Source organism: Ricinus communis, chromosome 5 (assembly GCF_019578655.1).
Source record: "Ricinus communis isolate WT05 ecotype wild-type chromosome 5, ASM1957865v1, whole genome shotgun sequence".
In the NCBI taxonomy this organism is placed as follows: domain Eukaryota; kingdom Viridiplantae; phylum Streptophyta; class Magnoliopsida; order Malpighiales; family Euphorbiaceae; genus Ricinus; species Ricinus communis.
In genome coordinates, this window is record NC_063260.1 from 11286264 (window position 1) to 11309941 (window position 23678).

The 23678-nt window shown below is 33.2% G+C and overlaps 3 protein-coding genes across 5 annotated transcripts; all 3 read right to left on the reverse strand.

Annotated features, from left to right (window-relative positions):
- Positions 1-1914: 1914 nt before the first annotated feature.
- LOC8272299 (receptor protein kinase TMK1) lies at positions 1915-6087 on the reverse strand. Its single transcript, XM_002527492.4, has 2 exons — positions 3432-6087; positions 1915-2904 (listed from the first exon to the last, which is right to left on the reverse strand). The coding sequence occupies exons 1-2, from the start codon at positions 5713-5715 to the stop codon at positions 2381-2383; spliced, it is 2808 nt and encodes a 935-aa protein (XP_002527538.1). The 5' UTR covers positions 5716-6087; the 3' UTR covers positions 1915-2380.
- Positions 6088-8398: 2311 nt separating this feature from the next.
- Positions 8399-11014, reverse strand: LOC8272300 (EG45-like domain containing protein). 2 transcript variants are annotated; one of them, XM_048374790.1, is made up of 3 exons: positions 10370-11014; positions 9734-10013; positions 8399-8840 (listed from the first exon to the last, which is right to left on the reverse strand). In XM_048374790.1, the coding sequence occupies exons 1-3, from the start codon at positions 10494-10496 to the stop codon at positions 8696-8698; spliced, it is 552 nt and encodes a 183-aa protein (XP_048230747.1). In that variant the 5' UTR covers positions 10497-11014; the 3' UTR covers positions 8399-8695. The 2 variants fall into 2 exon arrangements, with proteins under 2 accessions (XP_048230747.1, XP_002527539.2); XM_002527493.3 differs by lacking the exon at positions 8399-8840 and adding an exon at positions 8862-9578 and having other exon boundaries at positions 10370-10938.
- Positions 11015-14691: 3677 nt separating this feature from the next.
- On the reverse strand, positions 14692-22301 carry LOC8272302 (histidine kinase 4). 2 transcript variants are annotated; one of them, XM_015724406.3, is made up of 11 exons: positions 20903-22301; positions 20305-20538; positions 20024-20193; positions 19238-19456; positions 18958-19144; positions 18825-18876; positions 18507-18736; positions 18197-18295; positions 17288-18000; positions 16178-16681; positions 14692-15770 (listed from the first exon to the last, which is right to left on the reverse strand). In XM_015724406.3, the coding sequence occupies exons 1-11, from the start codon at positions 21266-21268 to the stop codon at positions 15506-15508; spliced, it is 3039 nt and encodes a 1012-aa protein (XP_015579892.1). In that variant the 5' UTR covers positions 21269-22301; the 3' UTR covers positions 14692-15505. The 2 variants fall into 2 exon arrangements, with proteins under 2 accessions (XP_015579892.1, XP_002527541.1); XM_002527495.4 differs by having other exon boundaries at positions 16178-16678; positions 20903-22296.
- Positions 22302-23678: the final 1377 nt, after the last annotated feature.

Sequence of the window (23678 nt, forward strand, 5' to 3'; positions counted from 1 at the left end):
TAAATTGTTCACAGATAATGACTTCAAGGCTTCAGGATATCATGCCATCTATATTCTTCATAGGCCTTACTTTAAGCTCTCAAAAGACACTTATGCCACCCAAAACATCTGTCATTATTGGAGAACAATTGAAATGCCCTTACATCTTGCTCCTCCACCAATAACAAGAGATTTAAAGCTCACTCTATGACTAAGAAATGATTTAGAAAGGACCGATGTTTCTACACCACTTGTCTGCACTTACAATGGACATCTATGGACTGAACACTCCATTAAAGATGTCATTATGCAAGATTCTCAACCTATGGATAATGATAGTGGTTTATGAGCTGGCGATGACAGTGGTTTGTGAGCTGGCCATAAAGACTATCTTTCTCCTCAATAATTCACAATGTAATAAAAAGATGAGATTTCAATTTCATCTTTTTCGTCTTATTAGGTGTATTATTTTTACTTTTTTGCATGTGATATGTATTATTAGAAAATAGGTCTTATCCTTTTGTCAGTGGGAAATCTCATCTTTTCTTCTCAGGAAGACATGTGTAAAAGATAAGATTCCCACCTTATCTTTTGTGTCTTGTTGTATTTAGACTTCTCTATATAAAGAGAAGTCGAGAGTAATGGAGGGAGGCAAGTTTTCCTTTCATCTATCAATAAAATATTCTTCTTACTTCTTATGGCTTTCTAAATTCTTTATCTCTTCTTCTCGATCCATTCCACATGAAATTTATTCATTTCACAGCACGATCGCTCTTCTATGATTCAAAAGGACTAACTTATAAGAATCCAAAGAGCACAAAGACCTCTCATGGCAAAGGTGCCTCTATACGGTCTTAGCTTAAGGATTTATCCTGCCTTTGAGTTCTATGTGAGTAATCATTAGAATGGCATTCTACTCCACTTTTATATATATATATATATATATATATATATATATATATATATATAAAAGTTACAGTTACAGAGCATATGTAACTTTGGCTAATGGGCACCCCACATTAATTCCCTTAGTGTTTTCTTTTTTCCAATATAAATAAATAAAATATATCAACATCGAATGGTGGCCGTGACTTATTTAAACGAGGGACGAAAAAGAAAAATGAAAGATGCGTCTGAGCATTTCCAATTGTAGGTAATCTGTTAGAATGATTATTGTAAAAACTTGATTGGCTAACCCACACATTTGTTTATGAAATAATTTCCAAAAGGATACCAGAGATTGAGCCGGAAAATCCGGCTTAAAAGGGCAATTAACAGAGAATACTAATTGACTTAAATGAGTCAACAAATATTACTTAATTAAGGAAAGGTGTAAACTAATGAAACCACTAAGAATAAGACATGAAAGGTGTACCCACGTAGTCCCTGCCTGTCTGAAAGTGGATAATATTCAATGTGGTAGGCAACAAAAGACTAGCAGCTGGCAACCATATAATATAAAAGAATAGCCACTCCCTGTCCTACATGTGGCATCTCAATGTGTCATTCTGGAAACAAAGAAAAATTAAAAAAAGAAGGGGACATCCCTTGTCATCCATTCGTGGGGTAAGGATGAGTTGTTTTATATTTGTCATTTAAGTCTCAATCTGTTTACATCAGCCGCTCCGCCTAAACCACTGTTAAAAGATATTTCTTTAATATGAGAATTGATGATACCATTCTGATGGAGCATGGACCAGAGAGTGGTTGACTTGCTTAATCCACATCATTAATGTGGGACCCTGATATTATCTGCTAAGACCAGTCATAATGCAAGTAATCATGAAATGGCAAATAAGTTGGACTTCACATGCATAGGCCGAGCCACCTGCACTTTCATCATTAGGCATTATTAGCAATACAGGCACATGCAAGTAAAGCAAACCATACAAAAAAAAAAAAAAAAATCAGATCAACGTATAATGATCTCTGGGATTAAGGGATAATGAGAGAACTTGATTAAATTAAATAGAGTATAGAATAAATGTTCATATGTCATACATAGGTTTTTAGAATGAAATAAAATTCTGACCAACCATTGGTTCCAATGCCAAAGCTTTATGCTAGGTATCTTGTAGAGCAATAGGGAAGCTGAACTAAAATGCAAATCAGATATCAAGGAGACATGTAAAGAAAAAGGAAAAAAGAAGATGAAAATGGAAAAGAGGACATATAAAGATAATCTCATTCTTAAAGAGTATCTACCTATTTGCAACTTCTAGCCACTTGACGACAGAAGAAAAATAAAAGAACTTTTTTCACCTACAAGGGAGGAAGAGAGCAAGGGCAAAACATCCATAGAGAGCCCAAACCTTACAAGAACAACCAGCAGCAGAAGGAATAAACAAAACAAACCGATTGGAAGCATGATCATCATATCTCCAACTTTTCTTGTCTTCGTTTATCGTCCATCTGCTGATGTGAATGAGTCTGCAAAGCCCGATGGCCGAGTAGGTATACTGGTCTGGGTATTATCTGTACTAGTAGCAAATGACGAAGACCCATCAACATTGCCTCCCTCAAATGCTTGCCACTTCTTGAGTGCCTGAGGCAAGGTCATTTCAAGGTCGATCCCATATATGTCATCAGAATCAGGTTCTGCCGGTCTCCAAAGCTCAACAAGAGATGAAAGAACATTGACCACGTGACCCATGTCAGGCCTCTGGTAGGGTTCTCTTGCTGTACAATGGCCGGCTAGCTCAGCAACTGTGCTAATGCTGGCAAGAGTTTCCTCGTCAAGATCAATTGTTGGGTCAATACTCTTACGGAATGTATCCTTGTTGATGTGCATCCTTCGAAACCAAGTAACGAGGTGCATGCTATCCTCAGGCTGGCTATCATCAAGCGCTCTTCTGCCGGTGATCATCTCCATTAGTATAACACCAAAGCTAAACACATCAACTTTAGTAGTAACTCGTCCAGTTACTGCAAATAAATAAGAATGTTCCAGTTAAGCACGTTAAAGCTCATCTTAAGCTGGGAGACAAAAAAAATTTCACGGTTACCAGTGTTTTGTACTCAAAATAACAATAAGTTATAGAACATATTGAATAAAGAATGCAGGGGAGAAAACTGAAATATGCATGTGGACTATGACTCATGAGCACTGCCAATGTTGGGTTTTCATAATTCGCTTTCTCAATGATAATTTCTAATACATTCCTAAATCTAGAAATTTTCAGGCTTAAAAAAGTGAACAGTTATCTCCTAATAAAGAGACAACTTGTTTTTTGATACTGCTAGTAGAATCAGTTATGCCATGCATTAACAGTAAAAAACCTGCATGAAAAAAGAACACTATCATTTCAAGTTTCAATAAGTAGTTGTGTCCTTTCCCTCTCCTTTTTGTATTACTACGCAAAACGTGAAGTTTGTCTATTGATATGGGTTATGTCACAAACCTTACTCAGTTTCTCTTCTCTTTTAAACATTCTGTATACAATGATGTTTACCTGCATATTCTGGTGCGAGATATCCAAAGGTTCCAGCTAATCTTGTTTCAATTGATGCTTTCCCTTCTGGAGCAAGACGAACCAGTCCAAAATCTGCAACTTTAGCCCGCAAATCATCTCCAAGAAGAATGTTGGATGGCTTCAGATCTCTGTGAATAAAACTTTGATGGGCCAGTCCATGTAGATATTCAACACCTCTTGCAACATCCAAGGCAATGGTCAATCTTCTAGTCCAATCAAGTGGTTTCACCCCCTCTTCCTTCCAGTTGAAGAGAAATTTGCTCAGAGTCCCCTGAGGCATATACTCATAAACTAGAAGCCTCTCATTTCCATCCAAGCAATATCCAAGAAGTGCAACCAAGTGGCGATGTCGGACCTTATTGAGCACTGCAATCTCAGACGTGAACTCTGCTAGACCCTTTTCACTCAATACTCCTGATTCCATTCTCTTCACTGCAATCTTTGTCCCATCATGCAATTCTCCCTTGTAAACAGTTCCAAAACCCCCTCTTCCTAGTATATTGTCCTCGCTGAAATCATTAGTCACATTTCTCAAAACTTGGATTGAGATCACCATATTTCCAGCCTCAACCACGTGAATGTCACTAGGTCCACTACTATCAGTGCAGCTCTCAGCCCTACCAACGGTACTTGATTCAGCAACTGTGATCTTCACTGCATCCTGATTCCCAGAGTGGCGAGGATGAATAACCATCATATTTGGACTCTGCACTTTACTATATCGTTTTTGTTTCCTACTATAGAAAAACACACCCAACCCGACCACACATAAACCACAAACAGCACCAACTACAGAGCCAATAATCTTTCCTGTACTAGAATTCTTATTGCCAGTTGCATCTGAATTACTACCACCTCCAGGTTTACCAGAAGGGGTGCTCCCAGGAGTTGAACCAGGGGGAATAGAGCTACTAGTATCCTTTCCAATATCAGGGTTTCCATCAGTAATCACTTGCACTTGTTTGAAACTAGGTAACTTACCGTAAAGCTGATTATTCGCAACATTTAACAAAGAAAGACTAGGCATGGTTGTAAGCTCAGATGGTATTGTACCATTAAGAGAATTATTTGCCAAAATCAATTTTTGCAATGAAGGAATCAAAGAAAAATTTGGAGAAATTGTACCAGTAAGGCCCATACCCTGAAAGTTGATAACTGTAATATTTCCACCGGGTGAACATGTAATCCCCTTCCATTGTGCACAAGGGTCATTTCCTTCCCAATTGTCAGCTAAATTAGCAGGGTAACCAAAATCTTTCACAATGGATAAAAGAACCTCAACACGATGATCACAAGCAACACCTGGATTAGGTGTGCAAAATCTATTTGATTCAGAAGTCATATCCACTCTAACTGAATCAGGAAACTCTGGTGTTGGTCCCTGAAGCAGATTGTTGGTCAAATTGACAACAGAAAGAGTTGGTAGCTTTACTAGTGATTCTGGAACGATACCAGTGAATCTATTATCTCTCAAACTCAATTTCTGCAATCCATTAAAATCATTAAACTCCGGTAAAGGACCAGTGAACTGATTCATATGTAACCAAATCTCAGTCAAACCAGTCATGTTTTGCAACACAGAAATAGTACCATTGAGTCTTTGCCCATTGAGCCAAAGTGAAGTAATCGTAGGAGACCTTGAAAAACTCCCTGGTAATTCCCCCTCTAAAGAATTCATAGCCAAATGCAAACTTTCCAATCCAGGAAACACATCATTATTAAAAAAGTCAGGAATTTTGCCAGTTATACTAGCCTTATTAGCAGAAAACTCCTTCAAAGTCGAAGCATTTGTAAGACTAACAGGGATTTCCCAAGGTGTAAAAGGATTATAATCAAGACTCACAGTAGTAATAGAATTTAACCCATTGAAGAAATCAGAAGGAAATGAAGAAAACTCATTATTATGCAAAAGAACAACTTGCAATGAACTTAACCCAGAAAGACTGGGCACAGGACCAGATAAATTATTAAACATCACCTCGAGTCTTTTTAAAGCTGTAAGCTTTGAAAGCTCCGGAGGTAAAGTACCCACTAAATTTTGCCTTCCGATTTGGATATCGGTAACCCGGTTACTGGAATCACATGTAACATGATCCCATTTATCATTACACGGATCCGAACCAGACCAAAATGATGGGTTGCCTAGACTTTCTTTGAGTTTTAACATCACTGAAGCGTCACCATTTTGTTGAGAATTTGCAAGAGAGAGAAAACCCATAAAGAAAAAGGGAATTAAAGAAACACCCGGATGGCGTTTCTTCATTTTGTGAAAACTCTCTCAGGAAAACGAGAGACAGTGAGGTAAAGTTTGAAACTTTTGGAGTAGAGAGTAAAGTTTGGAACTTCTAAGTAGAGGGGAGAGAGAAGAAAACAAGTCGTCCTGTTTTTTCTTTTCCCTTCTCTTTCCTAAGGTTTTGCGCGAGGAAGAAGCGAGCGTAATAACAGAGACAAAATCAGTGGAAGATTTGTAGAAGGAGCGGCGGATATAGAGGTAGAGAGACAGAAAAGTGTGTAATAAGGTGGCTTTATCAAAATCGCCGTGGATTGGAGAGAGAGAGAGAGAGAGAGAGGATTAGTGTTTTTATTTTATTTTTTTAATCGGAAATTTTATTTTTGTGTTTTATAATGTCTTTTGAAATTTATTTGGTCCGTGTAATGAAGAAAGAGGGAAACTTGGTAATAAAAAAGAAAAAGAAAAAAAAGAGGGAAACAGTTGGCACTTACGTGTGGGGTCCTCCAGCGTGGCAGGCGGGTCCAGTTTAAGAAAATGAAATAAATATATAAATAAGTTGGCTAGCTTTGCTTTGGTGTTGGAAATGGAAACTACTATTATTTCTCTATCTGCTCCTCCTGGCTTGGCCATTACGATAACTGTACTGCCATTGACGTCCCTAAGCCATGGATTTTGAGTTTTCTATTTCTCTTTTAATTAATAAATTCAGGGGGAAAATCCACTTAAAATGGAAATATTTTAATTTCTTTATTTTAAATATTTAAAAATTATTATATAGTTTACATTTTGTAACAATTAAAAAATATCAATTAAGAATAAGAGTTATATACCCACAATGAAGAAAATTTCATTCAAAATATATGATAAAAGTAAGAATTGTGGCGTATGGAAATTCATGCATTAGTTTCGTGCCACTGTAAGTCATTTGAAAAGATATGCATGTACTTAAAATTTAGTCCACATGCAAATACCAAATATAAACAAATACTATATAAAGTACAAATTTGGTTGTTAAGTTGATGTATTTGAATGGACTGTAATTAATTATCAAATTTCAAATCCTAATTAAAGTCTAAATTGCTTGATAAATCAAGCGCTATGTTGTCCAAAAAAAAAAATATTGATTCTAGGATTATTGCATTCCTCAATCTATTCTTATGACTGCAATCACGTTCTTCTATGTTTTGTAGGTTTCACATGAACAAATCAAATAAAGAGCTGCTAATAATAATTCATTAGATTGTAATGCATAATACAACTTGTTTTATAGTTATACTTTATATAAGAATAGTTTCTATATAATTATAAAAGGGGTTTTAATCTTAATTTAAATAAAAACAAATTTCACTTTTATTAAGTTATAATCTTCTAATCATAATAAAGTGAAAACTATAAAATTTGATATTGTTATTTAATTTGTTGGCATATTTTTTTTATAATATTTTAGTATTTCAAGAATTATATTATTAGTAATTTATATTTAAATTCATTAATACTGTTAATAAATTTATATTTAAACCAAATAATTGAGGTTAGAGTAAATAATAAAATTTTATTTTAAAAAATAAACTAAATTAATGAGATACACCTAAAACTAAGTCCAATAATAACCGCCTGTTTCAAATAAAATAAAATGTCAATTTGGATCCCTTTTTCTGATTGGGTTTGATTAGGACTGCAAATTGGAAAAATATTTTGTTTCCATAAAAGGACAGGTTTTTATTTATTTTTTATTAAAATAGAAGAGAGGAGAGAATGAGTTAAGTTAAGGGATGTTTTACATTAATATCTATAAGGTAATTTTGGCATAATTGTTCAGAAAATATCTGACACTATTAATTGGGGACTGAACCATCTGATATTCACAGCTTTATTTTTGGTCTCTCTGTAACCCTTTTATTATTTGTTAATCATTTCTAACTCTTATTTCTATGTCCATCCGCTAGAATTTTTGGAAATACTATGGGTCATGGAGTACAGGAATATCTGTCCTATGAGATTTATCTTTTTTATTATTTTAATATTTTTATGATTGGCTTTTTTATATTATTTTTCTATGATTGGTAATGAAAATGAAAAATACTAATACTTTTTCAAAATTTTCATATTGCATTAGTTATTTTTTTTTTCTTTTAAATATATTGCCCTTTTTAACTAATAATATACTAGTTTCTCATTTGTTAGTCTCCTATATGAGTGTTTATAGTTCAATATGGTCAATTCATAAAAAGAATTCTAATCAAACTAATTTGCTCAATTTATGAATAATTTAAATTAAATACAAACTAAATTATTAAAAACTTATTTAAACAATATCTATTTAACTTCAAATTGAATAATTAGTTTGATCTGTTTTTATTAATTAATTATATATGTATTTTTATATCTCATAAAAACTAAATTATTTATAATTACATGTGAAAAGAATCCATAAAAATTTAGATTTATTAAATTAAAAATTACGTTTTATTATGTAAAAAATATTATAGTAAACTAAAAACTCTAAAAAATAATAGAAAGTAGGTTTCATCTTATGTATTGAATTTTATACTTCATAGTAATTTATCGAAGTAATATTTTTTATATTAATTCTATATACTATAATAAAAATAATAAAAATTAAGTTTTTAATATTCAGTTCAATTTAATTTTTTATAATTTTTTATACTTTCAAATCATAACCAAAACCAAATAGTGAAACTAGAATTTTTGATTTGGATTGAATTATATCGAATTAGTTGGTCTATTGATTAAAATATAGACTGGAGTCATCTTATGTTTAGGATACAAGGTCACAAGTTTAATTTTCAGATCCTAATTTAACAAAAATAATTAAATAAATAAAACTTATAGAACACTTGGAAAGCATGCCTCTTTCGACTGCAAGCACCTACCATGTCTCCACAATTTCCTTCTTCATACACATTGTGACACGTGCAATCCCAGCTTGTCGACCATCATCATCATCTGGCAGTTCCCCAACATCTATCATCACCTGCCATTGCTTATACTACAGAGATCTTGGATCCTGAAGGGCTTTAATTAGGAGACAGATTGCATCCAAAAGGGCTTTTTGTTGAATGGTTTGGAGACTAAAGTCAGATTCAAAGCCCATGACCAAACCCAATTGACTGTCCCAAATAGGTTTCTCCTCCCTAATACGAAGAAATATATATAATTTGATTGTATTGGCAGATATTAATTAAGTTTGGTACATAATTGTGTCTCAAACCCAATAATCATGCTCCTGCGTTGAAAGTAGTATTATACATAACTAAGCATTTGGAGACAATATATGATACATATCTACCTCTCAATTACCTAAGAATTAGTAACCCTCGAAATGATAATCTAAGTGAAGAAATACAATTACTAATGAGAAAAATGAAAGAAAAAAAATACTATTGATGCTCCACTTGGGTGGAACCTTGTCGATTTATTAACAGTGTTTCTTTTCTTTTTTTCCTTTTCTATATTCCACTTGGGTAAAATATTGATCCAGATAGTGTTTATTATATGATAGTGTTTCTTTCTTTTTCTTTTTTCTCCTTTCTATGTTCCCACTTGGATAAAATATTGATTGAGATATTATATGATGATGTTTGTTTGTTTATTTTTTTCTTTTCCTTTTTCAGAGTTGTATATTATATATATATGATGGTTACTTGCCTTGTAACACTCTTATCCAAGCAAAGGCAAAAGAAGAAATCAAGTGAGGTTTTTTTTCATAAAGAGGAGCAAATGATTAAGAGTTACCCATCTTTATTCATAATATTTAAATATGAAAACATCTTATTCAATTTATACTTCATTTGCACCAAGTTGGCAAATTACAACATCAACAAGTTTTATTTCCACCCAATGTTAGATCCTTCTGCATGTCACTTCACACACTTCATAAAAACAACACAAATTTGAGCTTAATTAGAGACTACAATAAATATTAATATAGTTATATTAAATTGGCGACATCTCAGAATACAAAAAAATTCATAGATAGATATGTAAATATAACTTATCATGAAGCTATAGAGAAAATGTTGCTTACAGTTTGTAGGCTATTTTAATTTTTCCAGCATCAGGATTGGCGATGGATGCAAAAGCTTCTTGAGATAAATCAATAGTACCCTGACAACCTGGTGAGGGGCAATAGTCCACAATTTTTACAGCAACAGAGTTACCATTGCAGGGATGAGGATCACCGTTGTTGGTTGCACCCAAGCATGTGACCCTATATTTTCTACCACAAGCAGCTCTGTTGTCCCAAATTGCATCACTTGCTGCTGCTATCATCACACCTTCATTTGAATTCCCATAACAAGAAGAGGCTGCATCCACCACTCGATCAAAAAGAAAAAAGAATGAATAATTAAACCACTACTTTTAGAAGAAGGAAATTGAAGAGAACTGTAATAAATTCTAATAAGTGAGGGTTTTTTCTTTTTGGTTTTATCCGGAGCGTCGGAACCCAGTAAAATAAATGCGACTCCAAAGAATCCAACTAACTGGGATTTTTTTATTATGTAAAGAAATATAAGAAAGATTGTATACGCACTGATTTAACCTGACTATATAATTATTTAGTCCAATATTCGCTCGGTTTATAAGCAAAAGATAAGCAGTTTCACTAAATAAATAAGAAACCCTAATCGGGGTGAACTCTGAGGGATCATGGAGGGCTTACGGGTATATGGAGGAGTGTAGAAAGTAGCAGTTCCTTCGTCTGCCACAGCTTCTTTTGGAAAGAAGCAGAAGAGTACTAACACTGGAATCATTATGGAGAAAATACGAATATGGTTGAGTGTTGCCATCACTAGAGTTTATTTAGTTAATTAAGAAGGGATAGGAATTGTTTGGTTAACTACATAAAATGGCTGCTATTTATAGATGTATGAAGCCACTATGCATGCTTGCTTAATTTTCTGTAATTAATTCTTTTCTTTTAATTCACATTGGAACATCATCACATATTCCATATAAAAGAACTATAATCTTATTTTATTCAAAGACACAAAGATTTCATTTTCATTCATATTGAAAACCCGAAAAGCATATTAGTATCAGATTAAAAGAAAAAACACGAGCAGATTATTTCTAAGATAGTCATAAAGTAATCCAATCAAAACTGACAAAAAAAATGCTATTCTACATGTACCGCTTCATCATTTCCTAATTTTACCAAAAAAAAAAAAAAAAACAAAGAAAAAGATTTCAAATAAACTCATATTCCCGCTAAGGTAAGTCTCATTTTCCATTTTATCTAAGCTCGAATTATATTAGAATAATTACAAATTTAGTGTTTTAATTTTTTAATTTTAGTATTTGAATATTTTTTTTAATCAAGTATCTAAATTTGTTAATTTATAAATATTATGATGTCTCTTATAGGTTTTATAAGTTAAATAATAATTTATTTTATTTTATACATAAAATAATCTAAATATCCTTATTTATCTTTACTTACAATTTTTTTTGTCTTTTTCCTATTTTCTATCAAATTCCCTTTTAGCACTAAAAAAAATATTGAATTAATTTTTTTTTTATTTTTTTTATTTTATTCATTGTTATTTTATTTCTAAAAGAACACTTGATATCTTTCTCCTTTTCCTCTTATTGTTTTAAGGTGAAAAAATATATTTTATTTTTATTTTTTAAAATGAATGCACGGAAGTAAAAAATAAATAAATGATATTTAATTATTTTTAATTTTGAATGAATGATAATTTTATTTTTCTCTTTAATCTTTTGAAAAATAATGAAATTTATAAAAATGGATAAAAGTAAGAAAAATAAAAAAAGAATTCAAATAAACACTTTAATCTGTAAAAGCGGCTAAAAAAACCATTTTAAATATTTTTAATATATTTAAATATTTGATCAAATAAAAAATAATTAAAAAAATAAAAAGTAAAACACCCATTTGTGATTTTTTCAATTATATTCCCAATGAACTCATAGTCTCACAAAGCCAACTCCAACAGTTTCCAATTTTCCATTTTCATATAGGCTCGGCTTAAATAATATTTTCTAACATAAGGAATTAGGAATTATTAATGAACTGTATCAGTAGTTGGGAGATTTTACTGGCCAATTGAGTCATAGGTATTAACTAAAAACATTTCTTTATTTTAGGATGACTCCTTAATTTATCCTTTTCCAATCATGCAAGTTCTGCTGTGAGAAACGAGCGTATGCGTCTATTTGGATGGACGTGAATTAGGGCATGTCTGGTACTTTTTCTTATAAGAAGTAAAACCTAATAAGACGACTATTCTTGCTCTATAGTTCTCTATCATTTGGCCTCCAAAAACATTAATAAAAAGAGAAAAGAAAAGACCCTCTTTTTTTTTAATCAGGGAAATCAACGTCTTTGTACATTTGGATACATAATACAAAGGATGAGAATGCCATTTGGATTATCTGATGTTGGCATATTTACTTGGCTGCAAATTCTCTGCTTTCTTTAAGAAAATAACTTGAAATACAAATAAGGATGAATGAAGCCAAGGCTTTGGCCTTCTTCCGTTTGTATTATTAATAAGTTGTCAATTTTACTCGTTAAATTTCCTTGTGGCCTTCAAAGCTGCCAACAATAAAATGTCATATATATACTTTTAATATCATCTACTCATTTAGATTATGACCTATAGTTAGTGGCACAAAAAAATTATTTGTATTCTGTGCATAAAAATGAAAAACAGGTAAACCGCAGTTGGACTCGGGGTCGATAATAGAAAATAACATATGGGGCCATTTCTATTTCTTCTTTACATGAAGCCAAAGCATAGTAGTAGAAAGGACACTTGGGCATGGTGTTGCGTGATCATAGGGGAGTTGTGAAGCTTGCTCGCTCATGTCCTATCAACCAAGTTATGCCTGTTAATGTTGCCGAAGCCTTGGCAATTAAATGGGGACTCTCGGTTGCTTTGAATCATGGCTTGCAGCCACATATTGACTAGTCTGATTCCCTCCAGGTTGTGAATTCCATTTGCAACCAGGAAGATGATTATTCTGAAGCTGCAGCAATTGTTTCAGACATATCTGCTATGATTCCTCAGGATTCCCTTAGTGCTTTCAAGTTTATCTTTATTTAGGGAATGTAATCAGGTGGCTAATGCTCTCTACAAAACTTGCTCTGGATAGTGAGACTGAAGCAATTTTGTTTGAGGATGGCAGATGGCCCCTCTTGTATTCAACATCTTGTCCTGGCAGATTTGCAGGGGATGCTGTAGCTTTAATGGTATTATTCCTTTCAAACAAAAAAGAAAAAGAAAAAGAAAGAAAGGATACTCGGGAGTAATGATAAAGTTTGGTAATTGGAGTAGAAACATATGAAGTTTAGTCATTAAAAAGATAATAACTAAATTTATATAAACTTATAGCATTTGGACAAAATTGTAACAATTAATTGTTACGGTTGCTCGTATTTTTCCTTAGAAGAACATGAGTTAAAAAAGAAAAAAAGAAAAACCTATATTGTCTAGACCAAGATTATTGGACCTCCAATTAGGGAAAGAAAAGTTCGAAATACTGAAACTCTTTCAATCAATGAATGAATTAAAATCCTTTGCATGCCGATATCCCTTGTCACCTTACCCCTTATTGACGTTGGGAATTGGGCTATTTTGCATTCTGTGAACGAATTCTCCTTCTGTAATTTGCTATCCTTACCCTAAATATACATTTGTGTATGTTCATATCCTTACCCTAAAATTTGTTGGTAGAATGCATATTTAAATACTTAGTTTTTGATCATTTAGTCACTCTAGCATTTTAACCTTTAATTTAATCACATAAACACTTGAATTTTATTTTAATTTACCTTTAATTTTTGATTTAACGTAACAAACACATGAGTTTTATTTTTTTGATAACATTATACATTTATATGCAATACATAGAATAAAATCACTTATCAAAAAATGTTTAAATATTACAAAAAATAAATACAAATATCTATCAAAAGTTAAAGTATTAAAATGATCAAATTGATAAAATTTGATATCTAAATATGCATTTAGGCAAATTTCTCTCATTCGTGCATTCTACATTGAAACTGCCACGCGCGGGTTTAAATTAGGGCCAGCTTCTTAAGCAAGCATCTAATATTCTTGTTTATTTTTTCACCTACACCCCGTCGTCCTTTTTAGATCTTTGTGAATTTTGAGGTTCAATTTTATTTGGTGGCCACATTTTAAGTACGGCTAAAAACATATTTATATGTCTGAATTTGAATTAATCTGTAAATTTAATATTTTAATTTTTTTATTTAATCTAATAAACACTTGAATTTTTTTTTAAAATATCTAAATACCTTTAATTTTCAATTCAACCTAACATATGCATGAATTTTATTTTTTTGAGCAATATTTAAATACCTTCGGGCATTAGACATAAATGTGATGAATAAAGGCATATATCAAAATTTAAAATAATATAATAAAATAAATTCAAGCAGTATAAAGTTCAAAAGTTAAAGTGTGAGAATGAATTGACTAAACGACCAAAATTTAGAAGCAAAAATATATATTTATGCTATGTTTGATTGAAATTCATAAAAAATTCATTTTCTCTAATAAAAAAGATGTGATAGAGAAAATAAAATACAAATGATAAAGTTGAAAGAAATATTTTAGTGTTATGGAATGTATTGACTTACTAATGTGAAATTTATTTGAGAATTCTATCTATTTTTGGTAGAATTTAATTTAGCTATAATAAATTCTGCATAAATTTGATTATGTAAAATACTAAATTAATTTTTACTCTATTTAAAACATATAAATTTTAAATTCATAAATAAATTTTATAAATTTCAACCAAACACTATATTAGCGTTTTTAAGATATTCTTCCTTTTCAAAAAAACTGTCAAAAGTCTTAAGCAATTTTTAAATTCCAGTCTCTTAAGTGTACTAAAAAAAATTTCCTTTTCCTAAAATTCTTATCAGAAAACATTATCTAGCTTTTAAATTGACATACTGATTACATTGTTGATAGAAAAATATAGTACGTATATAAGCACTCAATTGCCCCTTTTGCAATTACATTAATCAACAAGTTACAAGTTTGTTTTTTATTCCTAATATTGTTTGTGCAACAGAGAGTAGCGTACAAGAAATTAACGGGTATAGCCGCAAATCAAGCCTCCAGCTGCAATATAATTGAAATCTAAGCAGGACCAAAATTCACAGGTACATCCAACATTCACTAGATTCTTGATTTGAAGTGCGTTGCTGAATACAAGATTTGATTGACAATAAATTGCCATAACATGCATTCTAAAATGATAATCGCAGAGCCCTTTTTGGAGAAGGTTTTTACATCCTCTACTCTTGAGTGAAGCAAAACAATCAGTCATATCATCTACGAGAGACTCCAGTGGGAAATGTGCGCGTGTATTTCGCTCGGGATTAGGTTCTGGTATCAAAATCCTCATTGATAAAGTCTTGTAGAACAGATAATAATACAGATCAAGGTGTGCAGACCCTTTCTTCAAGAAGTAACAAAAAAGAATTATGAGATTTACATCTTTGCTTCCTCCCTCTTCTAGGATCTATACAGGAGTGGGGATGGAGGCTCCTTCAGTAGTAGTAGTAGTATACACATACTCTGATTCTAGTCAAAGTTAATATAAAGTTGGTTAGTAATACTCGCCCAAACCTGTGATCACCATTGATCAAGAATCATGAAAATGCCAAGGAAACCATTGTCCATCACCATACTGCACCAGCAGATGATTGAAAATTGCCGGTACCACCTCAACCCAATAAAACTCTAATTTAGATTTGCTTGGTTTGCAGGAGGCAAGGGAAATCAGGTTATGAGTCTGATATGGGCTTGGCTTTGAAGAACTTGGCTACTGCCTGATAGAGATTTTCTTCCTCAAAGGGCTTTGATACGTATCCATCCATTCCAGACTTCAGGCACTCATCATATGTGGCATGTATCACATCAGCTGTCATGGCTAGTATCGGCACATGCCACTCTCCCTTTCTAGCAGCTCCTCCTTCTGCCATGGATTGACCATTTATTTGTTCATTTGCTTGGCTCTCCATCTGCCGGATTCGACGGGTTGCCTCAAACCTGGAAGTAGGAAAAAAAAATTAAATAAATAAATGAAGTTATATAAACTGTATCGTAATCGCACAGTATAATGCTTCTAAATGCCATGCAATCAATCTTTTTAGGCATGCATAAGATAATGCGAGAATAAGACTGAGTGGTGATTCAAGATTCTCCGAGCTCATTTTGATCAGAGTCATTCAATCAAAAACTTGCAGGAGATATAGTTCACCAACAAAACAAAAACTAAAAATGCACATGCATGCATGAACTTTATGTGACAAAATTACGGGGTCCTAAGAATATTCATCAACACAAACAAAAACTTGATCAAGGGAAACAACAAAGTTTAGCTTTCAAGGAATAGGATATGATAACTATTGAAGAATAGGCATTTAAGAATCTATAGACAAACCCCTAAATCTTACCCATCCATTTCTGGCATTTGAATGTCCATAAAGCATGCATCAAAACTATGTGGTAGTTGAAGCAATTTTAGTGCTGCTTTGCCGCTGTCAGCACATTCTACATTAGCTCCAAACTTTTTTAGAGCCCCTGCCGCAACTCTGCGGTTTACCATATTGTCATCAACTACTAGAATTTTCTTTCCATAGAGTAGACTTTGAAGGAAAGAAGATCCATTAGGTACATCTTTCCCTTGAGGTCTTGTCTTCCCCATTCCCATCACCTGTTGAAGACATGCACCCACCATACTTGCCCTCAGAGGTTTCATGATCACGGTATCCGCAAAACCTGCTGCCTTTGCTTTATTAAATTCATCACTACTGATGTTTGTAGCAAGAAGTATCATCTTAGGCAATTTAAAGACATGTCCATTCTGTTTCCGTTCCAGCAGCCATACACTTGAACCACCATCTTCCCCAGAAATCCAAGAGTCCTTCTCCACTAGAATTATATCCGGCTGGGCACTGCTGTCATTTAAAACAAAGTAGTGCAACTAAATATATGGTATCATGTAATTCAAGTTCTCAAAAAAATATTTAAACGCAGGAGTTGTATGATAGAAGGATAGATTTTATTCTATTGATTTCTCAAGAAATCAATTTTCTTTTTATCTTGTAGGAAGGATAGGTGTAAGGTGGCTCACAGACTCTGCAGTCTGTTCTTAGCATAAATGTAGACAAAAAAAATACCTAAATAGATCTTAAATCTATATTTCTAACAGGATAAAGCAAAGTTGGTTATGTAGATTCCTCCCTTCCACCCGGTTTAGGAATATCAGTAACAGGATAAAAATAACAATATTTTTGTCGGGCAAAGATGTATACTCTTTAAAGTGGCTTCAAGGCTAGGGTTAATTAAGATAAAAGTTAGTTTCTCTTGGTACAGCAATTTTTGGGAGCAATGAGAGGCCACTCTCCCTAGCTTAATGAAGGAATTCTTTAGAGCTAATCCAAACATAAGTATTGGACATCCTATTTTGAAGAAGCATAAGTGAAAATTACCAGGAAGCAGAAAAAAGCTTTTGATAACTTTCCAATTATATGAACATGGATAAATCAATTGGAAGAACTTACCTAGATTTCAGAGAACCGTTTTTCGCACAGGTAAAAGCAGCCACCTTGAGACTACTTGCAACTTCAGCCAAGATACCAAGCCTCTTCAAATGGTATGTAGTTACAGCAGCTCTAACTGGTTTGCCATCAACTACTATTGCTTTCAATCCTCTAAAGCTAGAAGGAAGATCTTCAGAATTACGCTTTTCCATTTTGTTAAATTTATTTTTCTTGCATCTCCCAAAAGCAGCAGTGAATGAAAATGTACTTCCAACCTGAGGCCGGCTAACAAAGCTTATATGGCCACCCATAAGCTCAACCAGACATTTACTGATGCTCAAACCAATACCAGTTCCTCCATAATTTCTCGAAGTTGAACTGTCAGCCTGCATGAAGGGCATGAAAACACGATCCTGCGCATGCAAGGGGATACCAATACCTGTATCCTCCACAGATACCACCAAAGTAACATTCTCACAGGCATCATTAGTGGTCAGCACATTCAATGAGCCATTAGATTGAAAATCTTCATCAGCAACTAAATGTTTAAAAGCTTCCCAACCGTTTCGATCATCAGCAGCTTCAAAACCACTTAAAGTCTTGAACTGACAAGAATCAGATACAATCACATCGCTGGATCCTCCATTCAAACAACTGTCAGCTTTTGCAAATGCTGTTGCCTTAGCATTTTCATCTAGATGAACTTTGACAAATATGTGCCCTCGTTCAGTGAACTGTCAAACAATTAGAAAAACAACATTAATCTTTTTAAGTACGATTTTGTAGACAACTATGTACCTAGAGTAAGGCAATTGAATTTCAAAAAGCAGCTGGTTGAAACTGTAAATCTTACTGATTCATTGCACAGTATACTAATAAGTAAATGGATAACAAGTTGTGACTTCGTGAGCAATTCAGTGATGCACTGACCTTAACAGAGTTCCCAACGAGATTTGTAATGATCTGTCTAAATCTCCCTGGATCCCCCAGAACAATTTCTGGAACTTTGTCAGAAACAAAAACAGCCAGCTGTGCTTCCAGAATTTTTGGCACAGACAATTTGGGATCACACAATCAGACAACATATCACGAATTCCACATCCATTGACATCAAGTCCCCAGGAAAGAGAAACAAATGTCAGTTTTGATAGAGCAGCAACTTGAGCAAATTCATGTCCAATAAAGGGCAATAGTTTCAGCCAGTAAGAGAAAATACAACTCATTTGGCTTCATTACTTACCTCAATACCTTTGTGTCTAGACTTCTCAGAGAACAAAGAAAGAACATCATCTAATATGGAACGTAGGTCAAAAGGGACGGCTTCAAGCTCTAATTTGCCAGCTTCAATCTTTGCCCGGTCAAGCACCTCATTGATCAATGCTATCAATGCCTTTCCACAGGCTTGAGCAGTTTGAGCATAATCCCTCTGTGTTGAACTTAAATCAGTATCCAGGAGCAAAGCAAGCATTCCTGCAATCATAGATACATAGCTAATTTTGAAGGTACAACCATCTAGAACAGGCTTAACTCCAAAAGAGAAGATAGATCCTACACTTACCAAGGATTCCATTCATAGGAGTTCTGATTTCATGAGATACAGTAGCTAGAAACTGTCGGCAAGAAATGTAGGTAAAAGATGTTATAACTCCAAAATGAGGTATGAAATTATTAGAACAGGTTTAAACAAGTACCTGGGATTTGGCAACATCAGCAGCTTCTGCTCGGACTTTCAGCTCCTGCATTTCGTGAAAATCATCCTCAACCTTTACAATATGATTTGCTGCTCCATATAAGATGTAACCCACTAACAAACCAATCACAGAAAATAAGAAAGCAGTAGTGAGTGCTGTCCATGATGTTGGTGCCTTCTCATGGTACCTGCCATAGATCCATAATATGAATGCCTGCATGCTGAAAATCTGAACTATTTCATCTTGTGAAAAATTTGATAAAATAATTGGATATACTTACCTACATATCATCTGATGCTTCCTAAAGGGGTCCCCAAAATCAAGCTTGCTTTCATGAACAAGAGACATGTCACCATCTTGATTTTGGACACCATACATGATTAATGGATCAGAGGCATTAGTTACATCATAAACATTCACCAATATTGCCTGATTCCCAGCAAGTTGTCCAAGTAAATTCTCCACAAGGGATTCAACATCAAAGGCTCCACCAAGATATCTGCTTTCAAGTAGAAATCCATTAATAAACTAACACATCAAAAAATTCCCCTTAGAGAAATGAATGACTGTCTTTATTCATAAAATCCACCACAGGATGTTTGTACTCTCAATTCTCAAGCAATTTGTTAAGAGGCAATTGAACATTCGAGTTAATGGATAGGTTTGCCTCAAGCCCATGACATTGAAATAAAATAAGAAGGCATGCTAATGACAACATGGAACAATAAAGAATTATCTTTGACCGGTGTTCTTAAATAGATTTATGAAAATGGAACAGCTGAAATATCTTAAGATGATGAAGTTGGTCTTGTGGAATCAGAATACGATGATTTCTCCTTCTTAGAAACTTAGGGTCCCAGCATTATAGCGGGAAGATAGAATAGTTTAAAGAAAACAACTAAAATTAGTATACTATGATATTTTATTACATCCTAACTGATCAAATAAGGCATTGAAAAGCTATATTCAAGAGCAGAGACCCAATGATAAAATAACAAACTCTTCATGCATCTAAATTTTTAAAAAAAATCATGCACTTATAAAATGCAAAGATCCTGTTCTTTACCCTGCACTTGCTTCTATGCGCTGTGACACTGTGGGGTTTGGAGGAAGTTTGGATTTGTAAACAGGGAATGTCAACACCACGCCAAGATGATGGGAATTTAGCAACCTGAAGGGGCTAGTCAAAACAGCTTTCCCTGTAGCTCTAGCATTCAGTATGTTTTCTCTGTCCTCCTACATCCAGAGGCGATATTACTGGTTCAATCCCAATTAAAAAAACAGATTATGTAATAATTTAAACAAGAAAACTAGATTGAATTCATGAGTTATGTAATTTTGGTTTACCTCCCCTGACATCATGTCAAGAGATTCAATGTAGGATACAGTTTCTTGAGAAAATATCACCGGAGCATACTCATCTCGTAGAGGTGAAGGCTCCTTCTCCATTGTCTTTATTGTCCATCCATGCTGGCTCTCAAATTCCTCCCTCTCTGAATTAACCACTCTCTGTGCATATGCTACACCACTCAACAATGGCCGCTCAAATGATGTTCTAGCAGTGTATTCAGCAAATGTTTCCTACATATTTTTCAAGAATCACAATTGCAACATTCACATCAGAAATAAAGAACAAAAAAGACATGGATCATCAAATAAAACTAGTCCTTTGCGAATATTTGACCAAGTCAACCACCAAATTACATCTTGAAAACAAATTAGCAGCACCTAAAAACTTCCGAATTCATTTTTCATTTATTTTCCTCTTCATTTTGTTTGGAAGAAGAAAAAAAACAAGCATAAATACTCAAATAGCGTTTAGAAATTACTTTCCCTTTTTTTATTCTTCCACCATTTCTCAGCAATTAGTCAGAACCTTAACAACAACAAGAATTCAAAGAAAATAAGAGATAAAGGTTTCAAGGACCAAGAAAGGGGCGCAAACCTGGTCAATTGCAGATGGGTTCTTGTTGTAATGAAAAGTGGAGACAAGAATGGCAAGAGCATGAACGTGATTGACACTAACACTAAATTGATCTTGCAACATTCTTGCCCTTTGATCACACATACTACTCAACGTTTCTTTTCTCCTAACTTTATTTTGAGCATCCATGTTATTGAATATTGAATAGGAAACAAATGCTACAAACATGACCCAAAGCAACAACAGTTTCGGAAGCCAAGCTCTGTGAGCTTGTATAAATGTGTGACTCCCTTTAGTCCCCATCTGCTGCTCACTCACCTTCACAGAAACTGAGTGATGGTGGTGATGGTGGTGGTGGTGATGGATCTGATGCAACTTCACAGCCATAGCAATTGACACAAAAACGAGAACAAGAACTAGAACAATAACAACATCGCTTCACTTTCTATAAAGTTGTTGCCTTTTTCCTTCCCCTTTGTTACCCAGTTCATATCTGAGCGAGAAAGTCTCCAAGAACACATGCAAGCTCCAAAGACATGTGTATACTTATACAAGGGAAGCTCCCTTAAAAGACTGGCAAATTTTCAGGTACCCTTTTTTTCTGATATAGAAAGAAAAGGGTGCTACTGCTGCTGTAAGCTCAAGTAGAAGTAAATTATCATCTATAGCGTTGTTTTACGTGATTCAAAGCAAAAACCATAAAATATATATAAAAACAGAAAGAGAAAAGCATAAAACTTTTGGAAAATAATAGAATCTACACTCCCCTTCACTAGAAACCCATTTCAAGAACTGAAAAGGAAGGACCAAGAATTGAATTGAATTAAAAAAAGAAGTTACTCAACTGTTAAGAGAGACAAGCATGGCTCTCAAAAGATGGAAAACAGCCCAAATTCCAAAAACATAGTGTATCTTTATTATTATCACTATGAACAAGGATTGTTTTGTTCTATAATAAAAGAGACCCCAAAGGAGAAAAAGAAAACTAAAAACTGCAGATAACAGTAATCATTTTAATCACCAAGCGTGAAAATGTTGTTATGTTATTGTTTAAAGACTAAAAAAGTGTAAAGGAGAGAGAGAGAGAGAGAGGGAGGGAGGGAGGAAGAAGACAAAAGAAAAAAAGAGCACGTTCCCTGGCTATTTCTTTAATGACAAAAAAACAGATGTGTTTTTAATTTATGATAATGAAATCAATACTAATATACTAATGAAGAACTCTTATTAACAAGAAAAGAACAGATTGACTCAAGAAGATGAACAGCGAAGCATAGGCAGGCAAAACAAAAGCTAAGTGCTTTTTAGAGAGAGAAAGGAAACATGGGTTAGCTGTAAGAAAGCTTTGAGAAACTTGTTTGCTTGAATTGAACTTTTCCTAATAATAATACAATTAAGCAAGCAGCAAGTGAAGAAGAAAGAGAGTTCCTTTGTGATTTATGCTTAATAAGAAGAGGAGATGAACCTAATAATAAAAACATTTTAAAGTTTTGTGTGAATTAGAGTTCTAATAAATTAAACGTAAATAAATAAACAAGAGTAAGGGTTACATTAACAATCAATCTGTACTTTTACTTTATAAAGCAAACTGAATCGAATTTTTAGGATTTTTGTAGATACGGTGGTGTCCCCTCTCCCTCCCAATATCCATTAAACTATAACTTTCTCTTTCTCTATCCCACCACACACCACTTTCTCTCTCCCTTTCTTTATTATTATTACTATTTATAAATTAATTATTATACATCTTTCACCATCCATCTTTCTTTTTCTTTCCCTCTTTGACAGTTCAGGTGAATTATATTTCTACATACACTCTCTCTTTCCCTTTCCTTTTCGCAACCATGTTTTTATATTATGTTTCATTGTGAAAGTGATGATCTAATTAGTGTAGCTCAGTTGAATTAATACTGAAGTCAGTCTTTAATTAAGAATTCTAAGTACATATTAGTTCATACTTTATGTTAAATTGCATCTGTACACATAATTTTTGTAGTTTAATGGATTATTGCTTTCAAAGAGAGAAATGTGGGAATCAATGTCTCAGTTCAGTTGACATATTACCAAATTTTTTTTTTTTATTTGGGCAGTTAGGCAGAATTATTGAATTAAATTAGGTGTTTGGATCCTGTAACATAAGCATGTGCTCCACTTTAATTAAGAAATTTTCGTATTTAATTCTATCTAACATTTAATGATTGCCACACTTTTTGATCTAATTCCAGTCATATAAGAAGTATATTAATTAATATTAGTTCATATATTCTTTTTAACAGAAAATAAAAGATAAAAGATTAACGATGAAAGTTCAAATTATTGACAATTCTTACCCAAAAAAAAAACAATGATTATATACTAAATGGAAAATAAATATTATAACAATTTATACTAATTTATTAAATAAATAAATTTTAAAATTTAAATGGAACCAATTTATTACTAAGTATACAATTTTAGTGAATAATTCATTACTCTAAAATTTGAGAGTTAGTATACATTTTGAGAATATTCCTTGTCCAATGCCAGGTCATCCACACGGGCTTGAGAAACTAATCAGTGTTAATTAAAATAAAACTTAATAACTAAATAATTAAGAATTTAATACCGAAATATTTCAAAATATAAAAGTAAATGAGCTCCTATATAATATTGTAACATCCCTCGCTCAAATGTGTGTACATAATTTATTTATTTTGAATTAATGGGTGGTAAAATAGCTTTCATGTCACATTAGTTATGCATTTTCTGGAATTTTTGTTTATTCCCATTTCTTGAGTAAAGATTAGTGATGATGACAGAT